Source organism: Procambarus clarkii, chromosome 50 (genome assembly GCF_040958095.1).
Source record: "Procambarus clarkii isolate CNS0578487 chromosome 50, FALCON_Pclarkii_2.0, whole genome shotgun sequence".
Lineage (NCBI taxonomy): Eukaryota > Metazoa > Arthropoda > Malacostraca > Decapoda > Cambaridae > Procambarus > Procambarus clarkii.
Genome location: NC_091199.1, coordinates 11,466,226 through 11,489,093, shown reverse-complemented (window position 1 = coordinate 11,489,093; position 22,868 = coordinate 11,466,226). Strand labels below are relative to the sequence as shown.

General features: G+C 47.9%; 2 protein-coding genes across 2 annotated transcripts in view; one reads left to right on the top strand and one right to left on the bottom strand.

The window, feature by feature from the left end:
- Positions 1-1,672: 1,672 nt before the first annotated feature.
- LOC123772770 (sucrase-isomaltase, intestinal-like) lies at positions 1,673-18,323 on the top strand. The gene is made up of 19 exons (XM_069303559.1): positions 1,673-1,822; positions 2,906-3,048; positions 3,997-4,101; positions 4,219-4,370; positions 4,521-4,692; positions 5,327-5,426; positions 8,907-9,031; positions 9,413-9,538; positions 9,917-10,048; positions 10,485-10,715; positions 10,966-11,156; positions 12,126-12,233; positions 12,646-12,782; positions 12,951-13,074; positions 13,376-13,505; positions 14,892-15,053; positions 16,133-16,281; positions 16,580-16,712; positions 17,766-18,323. Exons 1-19 carry the CDS (start codon positions 1,717-1,719, stop codon positions 17,982-17,984), a joined length of 2,745 nt encoding a protein of 914 aa, XP_069159660.1. The 5' UTR covers positions 1,673-1,716; the 3' UTR covers positions 17,985-18,323.
- Positions 18,324-19,117: 794 nt separating this feature from the next.
- Positions 19,118-22,868, bottom strand: part of LOC123772674 (sucrase-isomaltase, intestinal) — a 59,173-nt gene continuing 55,422 nt past the window's right edge. The window contains exons 36-40 of the mRNA XM_069303658.1: positions 22,312-22,473; positions 21,276-21,398; positions 21,186-21,211; positions 20,754-20,886; positions 19,118-20,137 (exon numbers count right to left, since the gene is read on the bottom strand). Of these exons, the coding sequence (XP_069159759.1) occupies positions 19,919-20,137; positions 20,754-20,886; positions 21,186-21,211; positions 21,276-21,398; positions 22,312-22,473 (663 nt within the window). The 3' untranslated portion in view covers positions 19,118-19,918. The remainder of the gene's footprint in view (positions 20,138-20,753; positions 20,887-21,185; positions 21,212-21,275; positions 21,399-22,311; positions 22,474-22,868) is intronic.

Here is a 22,868-nt window from a genome sequence, read left to right as displayed (position 1 = left end):
TGTAGTTCCTTTAATTCTAATGTATTGTTTACAGTCTTTGAGTGAATTATTGAAAGCATTATGAATGGAGGGGAAGTGTGGTTGTCTGAGCGTCGTTGGGAGTGCGTGGAAAATATTCTCAGTGCTCGTGTGTACTGGCTTCTTGAATAATGGCTATATTACTGGCATCTTACTTCTCTGTCTTGCCATCCGCAACTTTCTCTACTCTTTCTCTCTCTCTCTCCCCTTTCTACCTTCCCTTATGGTGGGGAATTACCAGCTGTATTACCAGACAGGGAAGGGTGGACATGTGAACGTGCGAGAAACCATGGTGGAGGTCGCGGGTGGGAATTGACACACCTGTGCTTCAAGTCCAAGGGCAGGGAGCACTAGCGCAGGCTGGTGCTCATCTGTTTTTACTGGTGTTGGGGGGAAGGGGGTTGAGCTGCGGCGGTCAGACCCAGTCTTGTATAGGGAAGGTGGTGAGGGAGGGAATTATCAGAGGGATCAAGCGCCAAGCCATTACGACTATAGAGCTTGAAAGGGATCAGGACAAGGATTTGGGATGGGACGGGAAAAAGGAATGGTGCCCAACCACTTGGATGGTCGGGAATTGAACGCTGACCTGCATAGTGGTGAAAGAGAGGGAAGTGTTCATTTTCCCTACATCATTCAGGTTTGTTCATATCTGCTTATTGCTCGGTATCAAGCACTTCATTCCCTAGTTCATTCCATTTCTTATTTTCTCTGACGCAGATGGAATTCCTGATGTCCATATATTATCTCATTTTCGGTAATTAATTAGCTATCGTATTCCCTCGTTCTTGTATTAATAATGTAAACTAATTATTGCTTGTCCACCTTGTCAATTATCCTGAGTATTCTATTAGTAATGATCATGTTTCTTTTATTTTTACTGTGAGGTTTACAGTCTTCATCTTATGCTCGTTGTTCATCTTTCGAATCTCCAAGACCAAATTCTCAGCTCATAAGGCCAATCATTCAGCCCCAAGGCCAGTCTCTCAGCCCCAAGACATTTTTCTGAGCCCCAAGACCTGTCTCTCAGCCCCAAGACATTTTTCTGAGCCCCAAGACCTGTCTCTCAGCCCCAAGACATGTCTCTGAACCCCAAGGCCAGTCTCTCAGCCCCAAGACATGTCTCTGAGCTTCAAGACCTGTCTCTCAACCCCAAGACATTTTTCTGAGCCCCAAGACCAGTCTCTCACCCCAAGATAATTCCCTCAGCCCCAAGACCAGTCTGCAAAACACAGCTGGTTGCCTCTCTGGCTGCTAGTACAGCCCCTGCGGCACTCCACTGGTTACATCATTAGTTACATCATTGGAGTGCCGCAGTACAGCCCCTGCGGCACTCCACTGGTTACCTCTCTAGCTATATGGAACCTATATGGCACTCAATCTTAAATATACAACTCCGAAATGGAAAGGTAAACAATACTAGAAAAGGTCCAACGATATGCTACAAGCCTAGTTCCTGAGCTGGGGGACCTGAGCCACAAGGAAACACTGAGGTAGCTGGATATCATAGCACTGGAGGAGAGGAGGAATAGGTAGGAAATACAGACATGAACACAACATTACTCACCATCTGACGCGACAATAACACCTCCAGCGGCTACTTCCTCCATGACCCGGGCGGGCATTGGGGGGGGGGGGGGAGGTATATAAGCTTCGGTAATCGGGCAGCTGCAGCAGTCGGTGCCTCACTCCTCCAGAAGGATGAGTTTCTGGGGCAGAGTGTTGCTGGTGGTGGCTACGGCCGCCACTTGCGCTGTCTCCCTCGCTCAAGACGCCAATCTTCAGGCAATAGAATGTCCTTTTCCAGGTGGGTGTACCAGGAACTCTGCAGTCAAACACATAGTTTAGCTAGGGGGCAAAATAATATAAAGGAAGAAAGATAGTTGATTTTTGATGTAAAATGTATGATGATCTTGTGGGGTGTGTTGTCAGAGGGGGCAGGAAGTGGTGTCAGAGGGACAGAAGGTGGTGTCAGTGGGACAAGAAGTGATGTCAGAGGGACAGGAGGTGGTGTCAGAGGGACAGGAGGTGGTGTCAGTGGGACAAGAAGTGATGTCAGAGGGACAGGAGGTGGTGTCAGTGGGACAAGAAGTGATGCCAGAGGGACAGGAGGTGGTGTCAGTGGGACAAGAAGTGATGTCAGAGGGACAGGAGGTGGTGTCAGTGGGACAAGACGTGATGTCAGAGGGACAGGAGGTGGTGTCAGTGGGACAAGAAGTGATGTCAGAGGGACAGGAGGTGTTGTCAGAGGGACAGGAGGTGGTGTCAGAGGGACAGGAGGTGGTGTCAGAGGGACAGGAGGTGGTGTCAGAGGGACAGGAGGTGGTGTCAGCGGGGCAGGAGGTGGTGTCAGAGGGACAGGAGGTGTTGTCAGAGGGACAGGAGGTGGTGTCAGAGGGACAGGAGATGGTGTCAGAGGGACAGGAGGTGGTGTCAGAGGAGCAGTGCGGGAAGTACTCAACTGTTAATGATCTTGTTGTTAGAGGGACAGGAGGTGGTGTCAGCGGGGCAGGAGGTGGTGTCAGAGGGACAGGAGGTGGTGTCAGAGGGACAGGAGGTGGTGTCAGAGGGACAGGAGGTGGTGTCAGAGGGACAGGAGGTGGTGTCAGAGGGACAGGAGGTGGTGTCAGAGGGACAGGAGGTGGTGTCAGAGGGACAGGAGGTGTTGTCAGAGGGACAGGAGGTGGTGTCAGAGGGACAGGAGGTGGTGTCAGTGGGACAAGAAGTGATGTCAGAGGGACAGGAGGTGTTGTCAGAGGGACAGGAGGTGGTGTCAGAGGGACAGGAGGTGGTGTCAGAGGGACAGGATGTGGTGTCAGAGAGACAGGAGATGGTATCAGAGGAACAGTGTAGGAAGTACTTAGCTCTTAAAGTTCTTGTGTGTTGTCAGAGGGACAGGAGGTGGTGTCAGAGGAGGAGTGCGGGAAGTACTCAGCGTGTGAGTGGACGGACGGAGTCTGCCATGTAGTGGACAACGCCGTTGGTGGCTACGTCGTCCAGGGCCCGCCAGAGGTCACCACCAGAGGCTTCAAGGTAACTATCACACTCAGTCATCCATCTATCCTTAAGTCGTGAATATAAATGCTGATTATTTCCGTCTAACCATCAACTTTGATGTGACATGCGTCTATCCATCACTCATAATGTGGCTCTATAAGATGTCTATCTTTTATAAATAATACATTCTTATTTACAGTTAATCAATACTTATCGAACAATACCTTTTATGTTGCAATTGAGTGATCAATTTATGACAGTCAATACTCCAAAAGTATTTAATCATCCTTCAAACAATTATTTATATTGATAATTACCTTACCTTATCGTCAAGCAATCGTAATTAGAAACAGAGCAATGCAAAAGATGTACAGTGACCACAACACAGCAGTTGCAACATCAGGATCTGCGGGTTGGTACAAGAATTCAACCAACTACGAACCACTTAGTTTGATGAAAGGGAGCAGTAGAACAACAGAAGTGCACTTACATCGCATCAGGCTTGGATACCCATGTGCATGGGAAATAGGCTTACAGGTTCCGGAAGATGAGAGGATATGTCAGAACTGTGGAGAAATGCCCGACAGACCACTGGAACATTATCTAACACAGTGCACAGTTACAAACCCATTAAGATTTCAACTTAGATTCAACAGAGCAGAAGCAGTTGTTAAACTCATGGGACAAAATCTTACTGAAGCGACCATACGAGTCATAAATACTCATACTCCGCCTAAGTAAAACAGAAACAAGCAACACTTCGTGGGCCAGCCAGAGGCTTAGGGCCCGCGCAGGATTATCCCTGCTAACAAAAAAGGCAAGTAATCTATAATTATTTATTGTTGGAATTATACCAAACTTCCCAAAGTTATTATGTTCAATTACATAATCTTGCCTGAAGGAGGTCATCTTGGGGAAGGAAGCGGCCTGTGTCGGTGACTTTGCGTAACTGGTTAATATTACAAGTTAATATTAATATTACAGGTTAACCTGAAGAAGGCGGACGACACAGTGACGATGTTCGGAGACGACGTGACCAACCTGGTGTTTGAGGTCATCCAGCACGAAGATTACCACCTCCAGGTCAAGGTGAGCTCAGTGACCCCTGATTTGTGCAGGTAATTACTAGTCTCTACTACAGAGGTTGTCACCAATACGTTGCTGTCGTAGCCGCTCTTGTCTACCACAGTTGTTCCTCCCCGACAGATCTACGACGCAGACGCGGAGCGCTACGAGGTGCCGGTGCCTCTGAGTCTTCCTGACGCCGCAGACGCCGGCGCCCTCTACACCGTCAGCGTCAGCGGGGAAGGCGAACCTTTCGACTTCGTTGTCAGCAGAAAGTCCAACAACAACATTGTGTAAGTCGTCCCTCCCACGCACACGCCGTCACTGTCACTCATCATCATCATCATCATCATTACATTCACTATCCATACCGCTGACAATGCTTCATTTTGGCCTCCGCATTCTTTACTTCGAAATGACTGTCTTGGTGACTGTGGTTCCAGGTTCCGCTCGTTGGGGCCCCTGACTTTCGAGGATCAGTTCCTGCAGCTGCACACCTCCCTCGCCTCCACTTACCTGTACGGCTTCGGCGAGAACACCCACCTCTCCTTCAGACACACGTTCGAGCCCCGCTCCACCTTCCCCATCTTCGCCAGAGACCATCCAATAGCCACGGTAGGAATGTTGGGTGGGAGATCCGTCTGTAAACACAGTGCGATGCTCTGTTGTTCCCGTGATGTTTGCGTACTCTTTGGGAGTTCTTGTGCACACTGTCGTTTCTTGTACACTGCTTCTTACTCTCCTCCCTCTTTACTCCATCTTTTAACTCTCCTTGCTGTCTTTGCACTTTGACTTCCTCGCCGTTCTTAAATTCGTTCACATTCCTGGGGTTTCTATGTTCAGTTTGCCTCTGTTTCTTCCTGCCGACTGTGTATCTCTGTTTTCTTCCTTCTCCCATATTCTTTTGTCTCTTCCTTGCATTTACTGGTTCTCCTTAACCCTCCATGTTTCTCTCTTACTCTACATGTCTCTCTAATACTCTCCCTGACTCTCCTTGCCTTTCCCTGTTCTTGACTCTCCTTGTCTCTCCCTGTCCCTACTTGCCTGTTCCTGCCCTTGCCTCTCCCTGTCTCTCTTTGCCTGTCCTTGCCTCTCCCTGCCTGTCCTTGCCTCTCCCTGCCTGTCCTTGCCTCTCCCTGTCTCTACCTGCCTGTCCCTGCCTGTCCTTGCCTCTCCTTGCCTCTCCCTGTCTCTCCTTGCCTGTCCTTGCCTCTCCCTGCCCTTGCCTTACAGTACCCGTCTCCCCCAGGAACCCACCAACGAGTACGGTCACCACCCATACTACATGGTGATGGAGGACGACGAGGGTAACTCTCACTCCGTCCTTCTCTACAACTCTAACGCCATGGGTGAGTGTACATGTGCTACTGGGACCATGGGTGAGTGTACATGTGCTACTGGGGCCATGGGTGAGTGTACATGTGCTACTGGGGCCATGGGTGAGTGTACATGTGTTACTGGGGACCATGGGTGAGTGTACATGTGCTACTGGGGCCATGGGTGAGTGTACATGTGCTACTGGGGCCATGGGTGAGTGTACATGTGTTACTGGGGACCATGGGTGAGTGTACATGTGCTACTGGGGCCATGGGTGAGTGTACATGTGCTACTGGGGCCATGGGTGAGTGTACATGTGTTACTGGGGACCATGGGTGAGTGTACATGTGCTACTGGGGCCATGGGTGAGTGTACATGTGTTACTGGGGCCATGGGTGAGTACATGTGTTACTGGGACCAAGGGTGAGTGTACATGTGCTACTGGGGCCATGGGTGAGTGTACATGTGTTACTGGGGACCATGGGTGAGTGTACATGTGCTACTGGGGCCATGGGTGAGTGTACATGTGCTACTGGGGCCATGGGTGAGTGTACATGTGTTACTGGGGACCATGGGTGAGTGTACATGTGCTACTGGGGCCATGGGTGAGTGTACATGTGCTACTGGGGCCATGGGTGAGTGTACATGTGTTACTGGGGACCATGGGTGAGTGTACATGTGCTACTGGGGCCATGGGTGAGTGTACATGTGTTACTGGGGCCATGGGTGAGTACATGTGTTACTGGGACCAAGGGTGAGTGTACATGTGCTACTGGGACCATGGGTGAGTGTACATGTGTTACTGGGGCCATGGGTGAGTGTACATGTGTTACTGGGGACCATGGGTGAGTGTACATGTGTTACTGGGACCATGGGTGAGTGTACATGTGCTACTGGGACCATGGGTGAGTGTACATGTGTTACTGGGACCATGGGTGAGTGTACATGTGCTACTGGGGACCATGGGTGAGTGTACATGTGTTACTGGGGCCATGGGTGAGTGTACATGTGTTACTGGGGACCATGGGTGAGTGTACATGTGTTACTGGGACCATGGGTGAGTGTACATGTGCTACTGGGGCCATGGGTGAGTGTACATGTGCTACTGGGGCCATGGGTGAGTGTACATGTGTTACTGGGGCCATGGGTGAGTGTACATGTGTTACTGGGGACCATGGGTGAGTGTACATGTGTTACTGGGACCATGGGTGAGTGTACATGTGCTACTGGGGCCATGGGTGAGTGTACATGTGCTACTGGGGACCATGGGTGAGTGTACATGTGTTACTGGGGCCATGGGTGAGTGTACATGTGTTACTGGGACCATGGGTGAGTGTACATGTGCTTCTGGGGACCATGGGTGAGTGTACATGTGCTACTGGGGACCATGGGTGATGGTACATGTGCTACTGGGACCATGGGTGAGTGTACATGTGCTACTGGGGACCATGGGTGAGTGTACATGTGCTACTGGGGCCATGGGTGAGTGTACATGTGCTACTGGGACCATGGGTGAGTGTACATGTGCTACTGGGGACCATGGGTGAGTGTACATGTGCTACTGGGGCGATGGGTGAGTGTACATGTGTTACTGGGACCATGGGTGAGTGTACATGTGTTACTGGGACCATGGGTGAGTGTACATGTGCTACTGGGGCCATGGGTGAGTGTACATGTGCTACTGGGGCCATGGGTGAGTGTACATGTGCTACTGGGGCCATGGGTGAGTACATGTGCTACTGGGGCCATGGGTGAGTGTACATGTGCTACTGGGACCATGGGTGAGTGTTCATGTGCTACTGGGGCCATGGGTGAGTGTACATGTGCTACTGGGACCATGGGTGAGTGTACATGTGTTACTGGGACCATGGGTGAGTGTACATGTGCTACTGGACTGGAGTCATGGTTAAGTGTACATGTGCTACTGGGGACCATGGGTGAGTGTACATGTGCTACTGGGGCCATGGGTGAGTGTACATGTGTTACTGGGACCATGGGTGAGTGTACATGTGTTACTGGGGCCATGGGTGAGTGTACATGTGCTACTGGACTGGAGTCATGGGTAAGTGTACATGTGCTACTGGGGACCATGGGTGAGTGTACATGTGCTACTGGGGCCATGGGTGAGTGTACATGTGTTACTGGGACCATGGGTGAGTGTACATGTGTTACTGGGGCCATGGGTGAGTGTACATGTGTTACTGGGGCCATGGGTGAGTGTACATGTGTTACTGGGACCATGGGTGAGTGTACATGTGTTACTGGGGCCATGGGTGAGTGTACATGTGTTACTGGGGCCATGGGTGAGTGTACATGTGTTACTGGGGCCATGGGTGAGTGTACATGTGTTACTGGGGCCATGGGTGAGTGTACATGTGTTACTGGGACCATGGGTGAGTGCACATGTGTTACTGGGGTCATGGGTGAGTGTACATGTGTTACTGGGACCATGGGTGAGTGTACATGTGCTACTGGGGCCATGGGTGGGTGTACATGTGCTACTGGGGCCATGGGTGAGTGTACATGTGCTACTGGGACCATGGGTGGGTGTACATGTGCTACTGGGGCCATGGGTGAGTGTACATGTGCTACTGGGGCCATGGGTGAGTGTACATGTGCTACTGGGGCCATGGGTGAGTACAGATGCTATGGACATGTAATGTTATCCCCAAAAAAGGAATAGAGTACATATAGCTATCATGGATGGCATGTAATGTTATCCCAAAAAAAAGAATAGAGTACATATAGCTATTATGGATGGAGTGTGCAGATTATGGACTTTTGTATAAAAACAATCCACCTTTTGTACTATTGCCTTTGTAAAGGGCCCAGAGATTATTACAATTTCATTAGTTCACACACATGACCTTAAAGTGTGTACATCTTGTACAATGTTCTACTACGCTGCGCTCCTCTGAGGGTCAGCTCATATGAATCTTGCTTTGACGTTGTTGTTGTTGTTTAAGATTCGCTACTTGGAACGAATAGTTCCAAGTAGCACGGGCTATGGTGAGCCCGTAGTGGACTAATTGCTTTGACAATGCTCTAACATCATCCTCAAATTGATATTAAATTCCTGGAAAAGTTCAGGCCAACTAAATAACTTTAGTCTGATTGTGATATTAACGATAAAGTAATCCTGTGCTAGCAAACAGCCACAACATAGATCTTACAGCCAGTCCGGGACTCGATCCCTGGGATCAAATTCACGAAGCAGTTAAGCAAGCACTTACGAACCTGTACAGCTTTTCTCAATCTTTGGCGGCTTTGTTTACAATTATTAAACAGTTAATGAGCTCCGAAGCACCAGGAGGCTGTTTATAACAATAACAACAGTTGATTGGGAAGTTTTCATGCTTGTAAACTGTTTAATAAATATAACCAAAGCCGTCAAAGATTGAGGAAAGATGTACAGGTTCGTAAGTACTTGCGTAACTGCTTTGTGAATCTGGTCCCAGGGGGCTTGATAACGACGAGGTACTAACTAGAATACCTGCCGTGTCGCCCTCCAGAGTACTCGACCTTCCTGCTGGAGGATGGGACGCCGGCGCTCACATTGAGGACCATCGGAGGCATCATCGACCTGCACATGTTCCTGGGCCCCCTGCCGGAGGACCTGATCACGCAGTATACCTCCGTCAGTATCACCGCCCCCCCACCACACCGCTTTCTCCCTCACACCTCCTTCCCTCCACTCTCTCTCTCTCTCTTTCTTACGTGTCCCCTTTTCTCTCCCTCGTAACACCTGCAATGTCCCTGGGATTGCTGGCGTCGTGAAGGAGAGGATCTCATGTATGATCTTAAGATAATTAAGTAGTTTAAAAACTTTCTCAGTTATCTCTGTTTTATCTTCCAATCTGCAAAACAGAAAATTATAATATTCCACTTAGTTATAACTCCATGATCTTTAACCCTAGAATAAGCGCAATATATTCTAATGGGTTCTAACCGTGCATTTAATGTTTACTAATTGTATAATGATGTCGTCGTGGCTTGAATAATTATCGTTTGTCGCCAGATGGTTGGCAATCCAGCCTTCCCTCCATACTGGTACCTCGGGTTCCAACTCTCCCGCTGGGGATACAACTCTACCGACTATGTCCGCGCCGTCAGGGAGAGGATGAAGGCCATGGGCATCCCCCAGGTGAGTTACGGGCATACATATACCCATGTGGGTCATGCGAATACCCCCCCCCCCCCTTCCCAGGTGGATCATGGGAATAGCCCCAGGGAAATTCGACCAAAACGTGTTTTCTGATTGTGAAAACCGTATATAAAGTTAGGATAGAATATATTTGCTTAGGTTAGGCTGTGTTAGTCTCGGTTGGGTTGGGTAAGGCTGGTTTGGATTGAGTTAGGTTTGGGTAGGTTAGGTTAGATCAGGTTAAGTTAGATTATGTTAGATTGGGTAAGATTAAGTTAGGTTAGGTTAAGTAGGTTATAAAATCCGTAAGAGAACCTTCCTGTTTACGATGCGACTTGCAAGGCTACGTTACTAATGCAGACGTTGTTGTGGTGACAGGACATCCAGACCGTTGACATCAACTACACGGATGAGAAGAGGGACTTCACATTGGACCCGATCAACTGGAGCGATTTTCCCGAACTCATCCAAGAGCTGCACAACGATGGCCTTAAACTCACGCTCCTTGTGGTACGTGGCGCAGAGTTATGTGGTGTTTGTCGTTATTCTCATTATTTACAACTATTCTTTGTGATTTATATCGTCCTCATAAACACGTCACTTTTAGCTTGGAGAGTTAATGAGTTGATTGTATCTTGCGTTTGATTGGGACTTCCTTTTCTTGAGTGTACATTGCGTTTGTTAGGGATTGGTTGTTAATATGTCTTTCAAGGCCAAGGATCAGCTCTCTTTGCAACACAAGGGAGGCAGACCTATCATACAACATAAAGGAGTCACCCCTTCTCCTTACAATACATGCATGGGGTCATCACCCATTGCTTACAACATACAGGTGCTATACATGTATAAAACTCCTCACAGCACCAAGAGTTCATGTTTTATGTTATCACCCTCCATACAAAATTTTCTCAGTGCTCTGAATACCAACTTGGGCTGCTTCCTGCAGGACCCGGCGTTGGTGATCGACTTCGACAACTACCCGCCGGCGGCCAGAGGGAAGGAGTCGGACGTGTTCATCAAGTGGTCTGACCCCAGCCTGGTGCCGGACGACCAGGAGCCCGGCACTGACGACTACATGGTCGGCTACGTCTGGCCCGCTAACAAGACAGTCTTTCCCGACTTCCTAAAGCCAGAGACTCAAGCCTGGTGGATCAACGAACTGAAGATCTTCCACGAGGTTACTAAGAGCTTGTGAAATATGTTTGGCTAATTTACAATGTTAAATATACATTATCTTGTCCTACAATCTGCAAGTTCTCCTGTCCTAATTTCTGTCACCTGAAATGCAATAATTCACACTATTTCAAGTTTTTACGACAATAGCGCAGGATTTATCCTCCTCAAGTACTAAATACACCTGTATTAATAGATCTAAAATGCCGAGCATTCCATTCTATTTTATAAATGTTATATACCTCCCCTCGCAGTTGCTCGATTTCGACACCCTCTGGATCGACATGAACGAGCCGGCCAACTTCGGCACCAACCTGGACAAACCAGAGAACTGGCCACCCGACCAGCCGGACTGGAGCCTCAAGTGTCCGGACAACAAGTGGGACTCTCCACCCTACCCCACCGTGATGACCCGCACAGGAGAAAACCTGAGCAAGAGACTAAGGTAAGGAGCCAGGAAGTTTGTAGGTGATCAGTAATACTTCAGCTCGTACCTGCTGGACACCATGATTCACTAAGTAGTTGAGTGTCCACTTACGAAACCTATACACCTTTACTCAACAATCATGGCAAATTAGTTTGTATTTATTAAGCAGTTTATGAGCTATGAAGTGCGACGAGGTTGTCCACGACAATAAGCTTCGACCGAAAATACTTCGCAGCGTTTCGAAGCTCGTAAACTGATTAATAAAGACAGATTAAGCCACCGCATGTATGGAACGATATAGAGGTTTCGTAAGTAAATAGTTAAGTGCTTGATAAATTATGACCCAAGCACTCACTAGAGATCAGCAAGTATCCAGAGGACCTGTAGCTGATCAGCGAGGTACCACGGGTCCTCCTATAGGACGCCAGGCCTCTGCAAGATGCTTGACTACTTCTACCTATAGATGACTCAAGATCTTCGAGAAGCCAATGGGATTCTGTTGGGAGCCATGTTGCTGACTGGCAAACTGAGACGCCTAATTAATCAGGGAGAAGCCACGAGTCTACTGAAGTGAGGATAAAGTTGTCTCTTGGTGATCTGTAAGCTGAGAGGATAACAAAGTGAAGTAATCAGCACAGGTCCTTCAACTTGTTATGTACAGGTGGTTCAGGGAGATTCAGGTGTACAGGTAAAGGCCTATAATAATCTCTTTGGGCCCTGCACTAACAATTTACGGATCTCTGAGGGCTCGCTGACCTGTTAGTGATCTCTGAGTGCTTAATGAACTTTTAGTGATCTCTGAGGCCCCCATTGGCCTGTTAGTGATCTCTAAGGACCCCTGAAGGCTGACAACTGATTATTTTACCTTTTATTTATGTGTTTTCAAATGTATTTATGATATCTATTTGTCCCATATGATGTGATTTTGATGTGTAATAAATAGAAATGTTCGGCTTTCACAACAAAATGTATATTTTTGGTGGGCAGCGAACACACCCTGTGTATGTCCGCCGCCCAGACAGACGGAAACACCACCTACATGCATTACAACGTCCATTCCCTCTATGGCTGGTCAGAGACTGTCGCCACCTACAGGTAAGACCCTAAACATTTCCATAGCTCGTGAATGCCACAATCCTAAACACTGATTAAACGTTGATTTAATGTTAATACAACATAGATTAATCGTTATTCATGCATGTTTTTTTCCTTTGGGAAATACGCTCCTTGGGCCAGATTCACGAAAGCACTTATGTAAACACTTACGAACCTGTACATCTTTTCTCAATCTTTGGCAGTTTTGTTTAAAATTATTACAGTTAATGAGCTCCGAAGCACCAGGAGGCTGTTTATAACAAAAACAACAGAGGAATGGAAAGTTTTCATTCTTGGAAACTGTTTAATAAATGTAACTAAAGCCGTCAAAGATTGAGGAAAGATGTACACGTTCGTAAGTACTTGAGTAAGTTCTTTCATGAATCTGGCCCCTTGTTCTGACCCCCCACAGAGGCCTGGAGGAAGTGTTCCCGGACAGGCGCCCAGTTATACTTTCCCGCTCCACCTTTCCGGGCTCCGGCCAGTACGCCTTCCACTGGCTAGGTGATAACTCCGCTGACTGGACGCAAATGCGCATGTCTGTTATTGGTGAGTTGACGCGTTTCTGATGGTGGTTCACGGTGGCTGACAGTGGTTGATATTAGCTAATAGTGGCTTGCTGTGGCTGACAGTGGCTACTGATCTCTCTCTACCCTAGGTCTAGGAGATTTGATGACTTAAAAAAATTCCTCATGCTTTGTTTTTTTTTACCTTTAGGCGTGTTAGAATTCAACATGTTTGGGGTGCCGATGGTGGGAGCTGACATCTGTGGCTTCTTCGATGAGCCTGACATGGAGCTGTGTGCCAGATGGATGGAACTGGGCTCCTTCTATCCCTTTAGGTGAGTCATGGATGGAATTAGGTTCCTCCTACCGCATCAGGCGAGTTCTAGGCGGATAGATGCAATTAACTCCTATCCCTTCAGGAGATGTACTTAAGACCTCAACAATCTAAAGTTCTATACGGGCTCACCATAGACCGTGCTACATGGACACTTCGTTCTGAGTAGCTAAATCTAAAACAACAACAACTAAAGTTGTAAACCTTAGCAAAAGTTGAATTAATGAACTTGACACCCATCACAGAGGGAACTTAGCCAATCAAGTTCATAGCTGATTAATATATTTGGTCGTTCTCACCAGCCGGAACCACAATACCAACGGGACGGCGGACCAGGACCCAGCAATGTGGCCGGAGGTCGGGGAGATCTCTCGCTACACACTCAACATCCGCTACCAGTACCTGCCCTACCTCTACTCCCTCTTCCACAGGGTCAGTTGTGGGAGGTCCTCGTCTCTTTGCACTTGAAATGGACGGTAGAGCGACAGTCTCGCTTCATGCAGGTTCAATCCCCGACCGTCCAAGTGATTGGGTATCATTCCTTCCCTCCGTCTTATCCCAAATCCTTAGCCTGACCCTTCCAAAAGGGTTACATAGTCGTAATGGCTTAGTGATTTCTTCTTCTAATTAGCTATCCATCCTTATCTACCGAGATCTGCCCGTTCTCTTGACTTGCCACTCTGTAAAAAGTGGTAAGATGTAATTGTTTCGTCTAACCAGAAACGTACACAACCTGTCCTCTCACCTTAGTACGCCATATTTGTTTATGGAATCGACAATTCATATGAAGTACAATGTATTATTACGAATTAAGGCACTAATATATTGACGTTTCTATACAACGGCCTCGAGAGGTCACTTGCGTTGATTGAAACAGTTGCATTTTTTTACGGAGTGGCAAATCAAGAGAATCTCTGCCAATAGAGGCAATGTGGGAGGGACGAGGATTGATCAAGCATTTACGAAACCTGTACATCTTTTCCTTAATTATGGTGATATAGTTTACATTGATTGAAGAGTTCAAGCCATGTTAAAGTGCTAAAAGGTTGTCTATAACAATAATGATCTTTCCCAAGCTCGTCAACTACTGGAATAATTGGTTCCCCTCGACTCCTCAAGCACACGCACTACCAACTGGACCATGATGGTCTTAACATTTTCCCCTCATATACACATGTACATGGAGGTGGCGCCCTGGGTAAGGACAGGGGCAATCATAAATACCGACAGTTGAGAGGCGGGACCAAAGAGCCAAAGCTCAACCCCCGCAAGCACAAATAGGCGAGTACACATTTTAGGTTTCTGCTCCACTACACAGAGTTTCTTAAATGTTTTGTCTGAATAAACAAGCATGGAATGTTTGTGTCTAAATGTTTGAATAAATGCAACCAACATACAGCCCCTACCAACATACAGCCCCTACCAACACACAGCCCCTAGCAACACACAGCCCCTAGCAACACAGCCCCAACCAACACACAGCCCCTACCAACACACAGCCCCTACCAACACACAGCCCCTACCAACATACAGCCCCTACCAACATACAGCCCCTAGCAACACACAGCCCCTAGCAACACAGCCCCAACCAACATACAGCCCCTACCAACATACAGCCCCTAGCAACACAGCCCCAACCAACACACAGCCCCTACCAACATACAGCCCCTAGCAACACAGCCCCAACCAACACACAGTCTGAATCATTCTCTCAAGTGCTACACCGTATTATCTTGTTGCAGTCTAATGGTGTTCTAAGTTCTATCAATAGTATATTGTTATACTGCTGTATTGCAGCGTTGTTCTATGCTGTTACAGGCTCACATGAACGGCGCCTCCGTCGCTCGGCCGCTGTTGAACGTCTTCCCCAGCGACCTGGCGGCTCGAGACGTCGACGACCAGTTTATGTGGGGCGACGGTCTGATGATTGCCCCCGTCCTTACCCAGGGCGCCACCTCCAGGGACGTCTACTTCCCCGAGGTAAGGTCCTTACCCAGGGCGCCACCTCCAGGGACGTCTACTTCCCTAAGGTAAGGTCCTTACCCAGGGCGCCACCTCCAGGGACGTCTACTTCCCTAAGGTAAGGTCCTTACCCAGGGCGCCACCTCCAGGGACGTCTACTTCGCCTAAGGTAAGGTCCTTACCCAGGGCGCCACCTCCAGGGACGTCTACTTCCCTAAGGTAAGGTCCTTACCCAGGGCGCCACCTCCAGGGACGTCTACTTCGCCTAAGGTAAGGTCCTTACCCAGGGCGCCACCTCCAGGGACGTCTACTTCGCCTAAGGTAAGGTCCTTACCCAGGGCGCCACCTCCAGGGACGTCTACTTCCCTAAGGTAAGGTCCTTACCCAGGGCGCCACCTCCAGGGACGTCTACTTCCCCGAGGTAAGGTCCTTACCCAGGGCGCCACCTCCAGGGACGTCTACTTCCCTAAGGTAAGGTCCTTACCCAGGGCGCCACCTCCAGGGACGTCTACTTCCCTAAGGTAAGGTCCTTACCCAGGGCGCCACCTCCAGGGACGTCTACTTCGCCTAAGGTAAGGTCCTTACCCAGGGCGCCACCTCCAGGGACGTCTACTTCCCTAAGGTAAGGTCCTTACCCAGGGCGCCACTTCCAGGGACGTCTACTTCGCCTAAGGTAAGGTCCTTACCCAGGGCGCCACCTCCAGGGACGTCTACTTCGCCTAAGGTAAGGTCCTTACCCAGGGCGCCACCTCCAGGGACGTCTACTTCCCTAAGGTAAGGTCCTTACCCAGGGCGCCACCTCCAGGGACGTCTACTTCCCCGAGGTAAGGTCCTTACCCAGGGCGCCACCTCCAGGGACGTCTACTTCCCCGAGGTAAGGTCGTTCGTTACCTAAGGTTATGTAAGGTCTAGATTATAATGTTATTTTCGGTAAATTGTTAAGATCGGAAACTGACATCAATATATGGATATGTAAGTATAGCACAAACCTGAGGATGGATTATAGGGAATTTCCAACCTCAAAATGATCCTTAGTGTTCTGAGTGACCACCTGTCATCCTGAGTGACCAGAGTGTTAACAGTGACCACCTTGACAGGGGATCTGGTACGACCTGGTGACTGGTGTGGCGACGGCCACGGGACCCACGACGCTCACAGTTGATGCTCCTCTCGAGGTGATCCCTCTCTATGTTCCTGGAGGCACCATCCTCCCCTACCAGGTGCCCGCCCTCAACACCGTAGAGAGGTATGTCCCCGCCAGGAGGCACCGTCCTCCCCTACAAGGTGCCCGCCCTCAACACCATAGTTCACTCACCACCTACAACTTATGGCTACAGTACTTAGCTAAACTAGGAAATACATTACCTGTTTTAGCTACTGTATCCATGATGAGATATGAACCTGTCCTGATAATAATTATTTAATTTAAATGTAGTTTTTGACAGTTTTACACTGGGATTCTCTGTATATTTGAGTTGTATTCAACATATATGTTTCTTAAGGTATATATTTCTTACCTGAAGTATGATTGGTGTTTGTTATAGTCGACAAAACCCGCTGGGGCTGACGGTGGCGCTGGACGGGACTCTGGCGGCCTCGGGCGAGATCTTCTGGGACGACGGTGAAGGAGAACACGACATGTCGCTGGCTTATATGTCCATGTTGAATTATAACCAGGTGAGGTGCGGCATACAGGCAAGCAGGCCTATATATGTATGGCCTGGGGAAGGGGATGGACACGGGAGACATCACCCGTCACGCAGGGTGCAGTCGCTCCTCCACAGATCTCCAGTATCATCTATTGATACTGGAAATGGCTCAAAAGGGCCACCACTTATGGGCTATTCATGCCCAAGCCACCTTTTGGGTGGCTTAATCTTCTCTCTCTCTAAGGGGATGGACACCATTTGGTCCGGGAGACATCTCCCGTCACGCAGGGTGCAGTCGCGCCTCCACAGATCTCCAGTATCATTTATTGATACTGGTAATGGGCCACCACTTACGGGCTATTCATGCCCGTGCCACCTTTTGGGCGGCTTAATCTTTATCAATCTTAACACATTCCACGGGAGACATCTCCCGTCACGCAGGGTGCAGTCGCACCTCCACAGATCTCCAGTATCATTTATTGATACTGGTAATGGCTCAAAAGGGCCACCACTTACGGGCTGTTCATGCCCGTGCCACCTTTTGGGTGGCTTAATCTTCATCAATCAATCAATCAATCGGATGGATATACAACGCCTCACTAAACATGAGGGGTTTAGTGAGGCGAGGTATGGTACATGGAATGTGTACCCACAAGGCAGTGCCAACAGCACTGTCTGCATTCTTATCTTCTACGACTGCTAGTGAGTTACTAGGAGTGATCTTACCAGAGCACTTAAGAAATGAAATTTCATTGCGATTCGTGATCTCAAGATCACTGAAGGAAGCAGTCAGTGGGGGTAATACTTGCAGGTTTTTCGCCTGACTACCTTTCCCAAACGACTGAAAACCGACTTTACTGAAAAGCTCCCTAGTGGAAGTTTTCAGGAAAGTTCGAGCATGACTTTATGCTGTACAAGATCCTTATGTTGGAAATATTCTAGTAGCCATCCTTAATTCTTATCTAGACATCTGCCTAGACTATCAGGTCCCTCGTATTGGTGTTGGACTTTGTCTTACTTCGCCTATACATACCAATTTTTTAACACGGTATTTATATAGATTTTATTTTATAATTTTCAGAGTGAGCTGACAATGAGTATCATGCATGGAGAGGATATGGTGACTGGGCTCTTCATTGACACCATCAACATCTACGGCTTCCCTAGTGCCCCGCAGGGCGTCACTGTCAACGACGTAGCTCTTCCTGCTGAGGACTTCGAGTACACTGCCGCCAGTAGCGTCCTCACCATCACCACTCACGCTCCTCTCGCTCAACCCCTCAGTGTCAAGATTGTGTAGGATTGTGTCTCGTCACCTTCCTTACTCACCGCCCCATAATCACTCAGCATGAATGCCTCCAGCAGCATTCTGACTCATCATGCGTACATGCCATCCTCGAAGAGCTACTCAAACTATCGAAACTGTGTACAGTAAACAAAAAATAAGAAATAAATACAAATTCTCTCCGTTCTAAAAACCCTTTGAATTATTTCAACTAAATAATCAATATCAACTAAAAGTTTATTGCTTAACTTTTTATTAATTTGTGTTTGTGTCACTTGCAGAAAATTTTTTATTTATTTATTTATTTTCATTATTCTTGTTTGTCTTAATGTAAATAAATTTCCTTTTAAAATATTTTAAGCACAATTATCCCTCTGACAGATACAGGTATGACCATTGCTATTAGAACTCATTCGGGGATAATGGAGTTATTGGTTATATTAATATCTGGATTAAGTGGAATTCCTGGTTGCAATTCTTTTCCATGTCGAAGCCTAGTCGACTAAGGCAGCGTCTGGGATTATCCCAGACGTAAGTTCGAACCCTCATCACGGCCCTTGTGGATATATTCATTTGATGCAGCACGCTATTGTGATTTCTATGTGTATTATCTGGATATATATTACTAAGCTCAGAGCAGAGTGAGTGTACATTGGCTTGTGTTGCATTATCTCGACAAGTTTGAGACATTTTAATTATCCCAAAGAACCTAGTAATAAAAATCCTTTGATTGAGCTCGTCTTGCATAATAATTTAGATTTTTACGGTGCGCTGATCATTCTTGAACACATGCTAAGTAAAAGTAAGAATACTCTTATTTCATTTCATATGCGCAGGTTGGATTATTTTTGTATTAAATTTCAGACTGGACTGTTAAAATTCCCGAAACTATTTATCAGTTGGCAAATAATCTATAACAACAGAGGTTCAGCTGTGAGAGTCACCAGATGTATTCACAATTATTACGTCCAAATGTTGGTAAAGTTTCACATTCGACCATACATAACCAGGAGAGTCTTGTTCACTCATGGTTGAACACTTATGTTCACCATAAAAATATAATTTTATCTAAACATAGCATTAACAAATGGGAAATAACATTGCTTCACAAATCCATTATGACTTTTAAGGTCAGAGAAAACATATCATCAATGGTTATATTGTAATAGAATTACAGTAAATTAAGGTTAATATTGCTATTAATATTATGCTATCTTTTGTGTCTCTAATTTGGTTCTTCTTTTCCGCATTCCTTTATTTCCTGTTTTCATCTACCCTTATTTCCTTCTCTGTCTTACTTAAATCTTCCCTTTCTTCTGGGGGCGCTGCCGCAAGATGAAAATCCCGGGCTTTATTCTTGGTCGACTCGTTCCAGTTTCTTTTCATACTGCACTTTTTCCATGTGTACTTCACTTATTTTCTGGGCCTATAATGCCTTCCTTCTCTGTATGCCCCAGACGCGTCTTGCTAAGGCTCCAGGATGGGTTGATACGACTTTAATGTTTTTTATTTAATTATAACATTTGGATAGAAACAATAACGTGGCTAAAGTATGTTGACCACACCACACACTAGAAGGTGAAGGGACGACGACGCTTCAGTCCGTCCTGGACCATTCTCAAGTCGATTGAAAATTAATCAAGTGGATGAATTCTCATCGATTTGAGAATGGTCCAGGACGGACCGAAACGTCGTCGTCCCTTCACCTTCTAGTGTGTGGTCTGGTCAACATTTGGATAGAACATGTCTGTCGGCGAAAATTTAGATGGGGATTAAGGCCAGGAAAAGGAGCTGAAGAATTAGTCTTCATACTAAGCAAATTTCAGTAAGGTGAATAGCATAGAGTTGGCGTTTATAGACAAAAGCTCCCAGCAATAAGGGCGTGGGTGTGATGGTGAGAACGCTGCTGGGGGCGTGGGTATGATGGTGAGGACGCTGCTGGGGACGTCCTAGAGTATGAACACACTGAGCGGGTCTGCGAGAGGGGCGTGGGTAGTGATAGTGAGGACACTCGTGGAGGCGTCGTACTCCCAGTCCTCGCCAGGGAGCTCCATATCGTTGACACTGACACCCTGCGGGGCACTAGGGAAGCCGTAGATGTCGATGGTGTCAATAAACAGTCCAGCCACTATGTCCTCTCCGGCCATGACGCTCATGGTCAACTCGTTCTGAAAATGTGTAATGTACAAATCAAAATTTTGTACCTATTCTTTACCAGTTTTTTCTCTCTTACTGGAGAAAGAGAGAGAGAGAGTGGGGGGGAGGGGAGACTGGCTATAACAGGTTCAAGACATGTGGTGCAGGTGTGGTACCGAACCCTGAGGGGTGTAACTTCCATGGTTTGGAACACTTTTTCACTATCAGTCCATAATGGTTTACTATATAGCAAGACAAAATATTTTTTAATATTTTTTAATATTTTTAACACTTTGAAGGACCAGCCAGTGCCTGAATCAGCAGATTCCCTATGGCACAGTGTCAATTCATTGCTGACGACACCGATCCGACCATGTTGGGCGCGTATGCCCATAGCAACCACGTGGGCAAAATGGGTGGGGCTAGCCTCTAAGCGTCTGGCCCCCCTACCTAGAACGTACAGACAGACAGACATTCTGATTTATAGATATTGATAGACATATTTCTTCTGGTCCATCACCTGGCTGTGATTCGAACTTCCTGGCACCAGTATAAGCCTCTCATAGTTGAACACGTACCGCCCCTAGACGCAAAGTAAGCCCCTTACCTTGCTGTATACCGCCCCAAAGCCCTTACTAAACACCTCACCTGGTTATAATTCAACATGGACATATAAGCCAGCGACATGTCGTGTTCTCCTTCACCGTCGTCCCAGAAGATCTCGCCCGAGGCCGCCAGAGTCCCGTCCAGCGCCACCGTCAGCCCCAGCGGGTTTTGTCGACTATAACAAACACCAATCATACTTCAGGTAAGAAATATATACGTTAAGAAACATATATGTTGAATACAACGTAAATATACAGAGAATCCCAGTGTAAAACTGTAAAAAAACTACATTAAAATTAAATAATTATTATCAGGACAGGTTCATATCTCATCCTGGATACAGTAGCTAAAACAGGTAATGTATTTCCTAGTTTAGCTAAGTACTGTAGCCATAAGTTGTAGGTGGTGAGTGAACCACGGTGTTGAGGGCGGGCACCTTGTAGGGGAGAACGGTGCCTCCTGGCGGGGACTTACCTCTCTACGGTGTTGAGGGCGGGCACCTGGTAGAGGAGGATGGCGCCTCCTGGTGGGGACTTACCTCTCTACGGTGTTGAGGCCAGGCACCTGGTAGGGAAGGATGGCGCCTCCAGGAACATAGAGAGGGATCACCTCGAGAGGAGCATCAACTGTGAGCGTCGTGGGTCCCGTGGCCGTCGCCACACCAGTCACCAGGTCGTACCAGATCCCCTGTCAAGGTGGTCACTGTTAACACTCTGGGCACTCAGGATGACAGCTGAACACTAAGGATCATTTCGAGGTTGCAAATTGCCTATAATCCATCCTCAGGTTTGTACAAATACTTATATATCCATATATTGATGTCAGTTTCCGATCAAACAATTTAACCGAAAATAACACTATAATCTACACCTTACATGACCTTAGGTAATGACCATACCTTAGGGAAGTAGACGTCCCTGGAGGTGGCGCCATGGGTAAGGACCTTACCTTAGGGAAGTAGACGTCCCTGGAGGTGGCGCCCTGGGTAAGGACCTTACCTTAGGGAAGTAGACGTCCCTGGAGGTGGCGCCCTGGGTAAGGACCTTACCTTAGGGGAAGTAGTCGTCCCTGGAGGTGGCGCCCTGGGTAAGGACCTTACCTTAGGGAAGTAGACGTCCCTGGAGGTGGCGCCCTGGGTAAGGACCTTACCTCAGGGAAGTAGACGTCCCTGGAGGTGGCGCCCTGGGTAAGGACCTTACCTTAGGGAAGTAGACGTCCCTGGAGGTGGCGCCCTGGGTAAGGACCTTACCTCAGGGAAGTAGACGTCCCTGGAGGTGGCGCCCTGGGTAAGGACCTTACCTTAGGGAAGTAGACGTCCCTGGAGGTGGAGCCCCTGGGTAAAGACCTTACCTCGGGGAAGTAGACGTCCCTGGAGGTGGCGCCCTGGGTAAGGACCTTACCTTAGGGAAGTAGACGTCCCTGGAGGTGGCGCCCTGGGTAAGGACCTTACCTCAGGGAAGTAGACGTCCCTGGAGGTGGCGCCCTGGGTAAGGACCTTACCTCGGAGAAGTAGACGTCCCTGGAGGTGGCGCCCTGGGTAAGGACCTTACCTCGGAGAAGTAGACGTCCCTGGAGGTGGCGCCCTGGGTAAGGACCTTACCTCGGGGAAGTAGACGTCCCTGGAGGTGGCGCCCTGGGTAAGGACGGGGGCAATCATCAGACCGTCGCCCCACATAAACTGGTCGTCGACGTCTCGAGCCGCCAGGTCGCTGGGGAAGACGTTCAACAGCGGCCGGACGACAGAATTACCGAACATGTGCGCCTGTAGGAACAACATAACATTGCAACAGCTGAGTACAATGTACCGAGTGGGAACAATATCCATGAATAACGCTAAATAAATATTGGATCAACGTTAACTCAAATTCAACATTGATCAACGTTGATTAAATGCTGATGACACGTTGATATATGTATATATAAACAATTGCGAGTTATATAAATGAAAAAATCATTTCGGGGCAATGAGATGACTTGAACCGGCGTTCTGGTGATTCCCAGACACCTGCCATAACCCATTCGGCCATAATCCTATCAATCCTATCTCGACAAAAACCTATCAACCCGGAACTCTACCGTATTCACTAGGAGGTTCTGAAGGCCCTAACCGGTGCCCAACCACGAGTTTTACGATAGACCCGCCCACGCCCTGGCCTG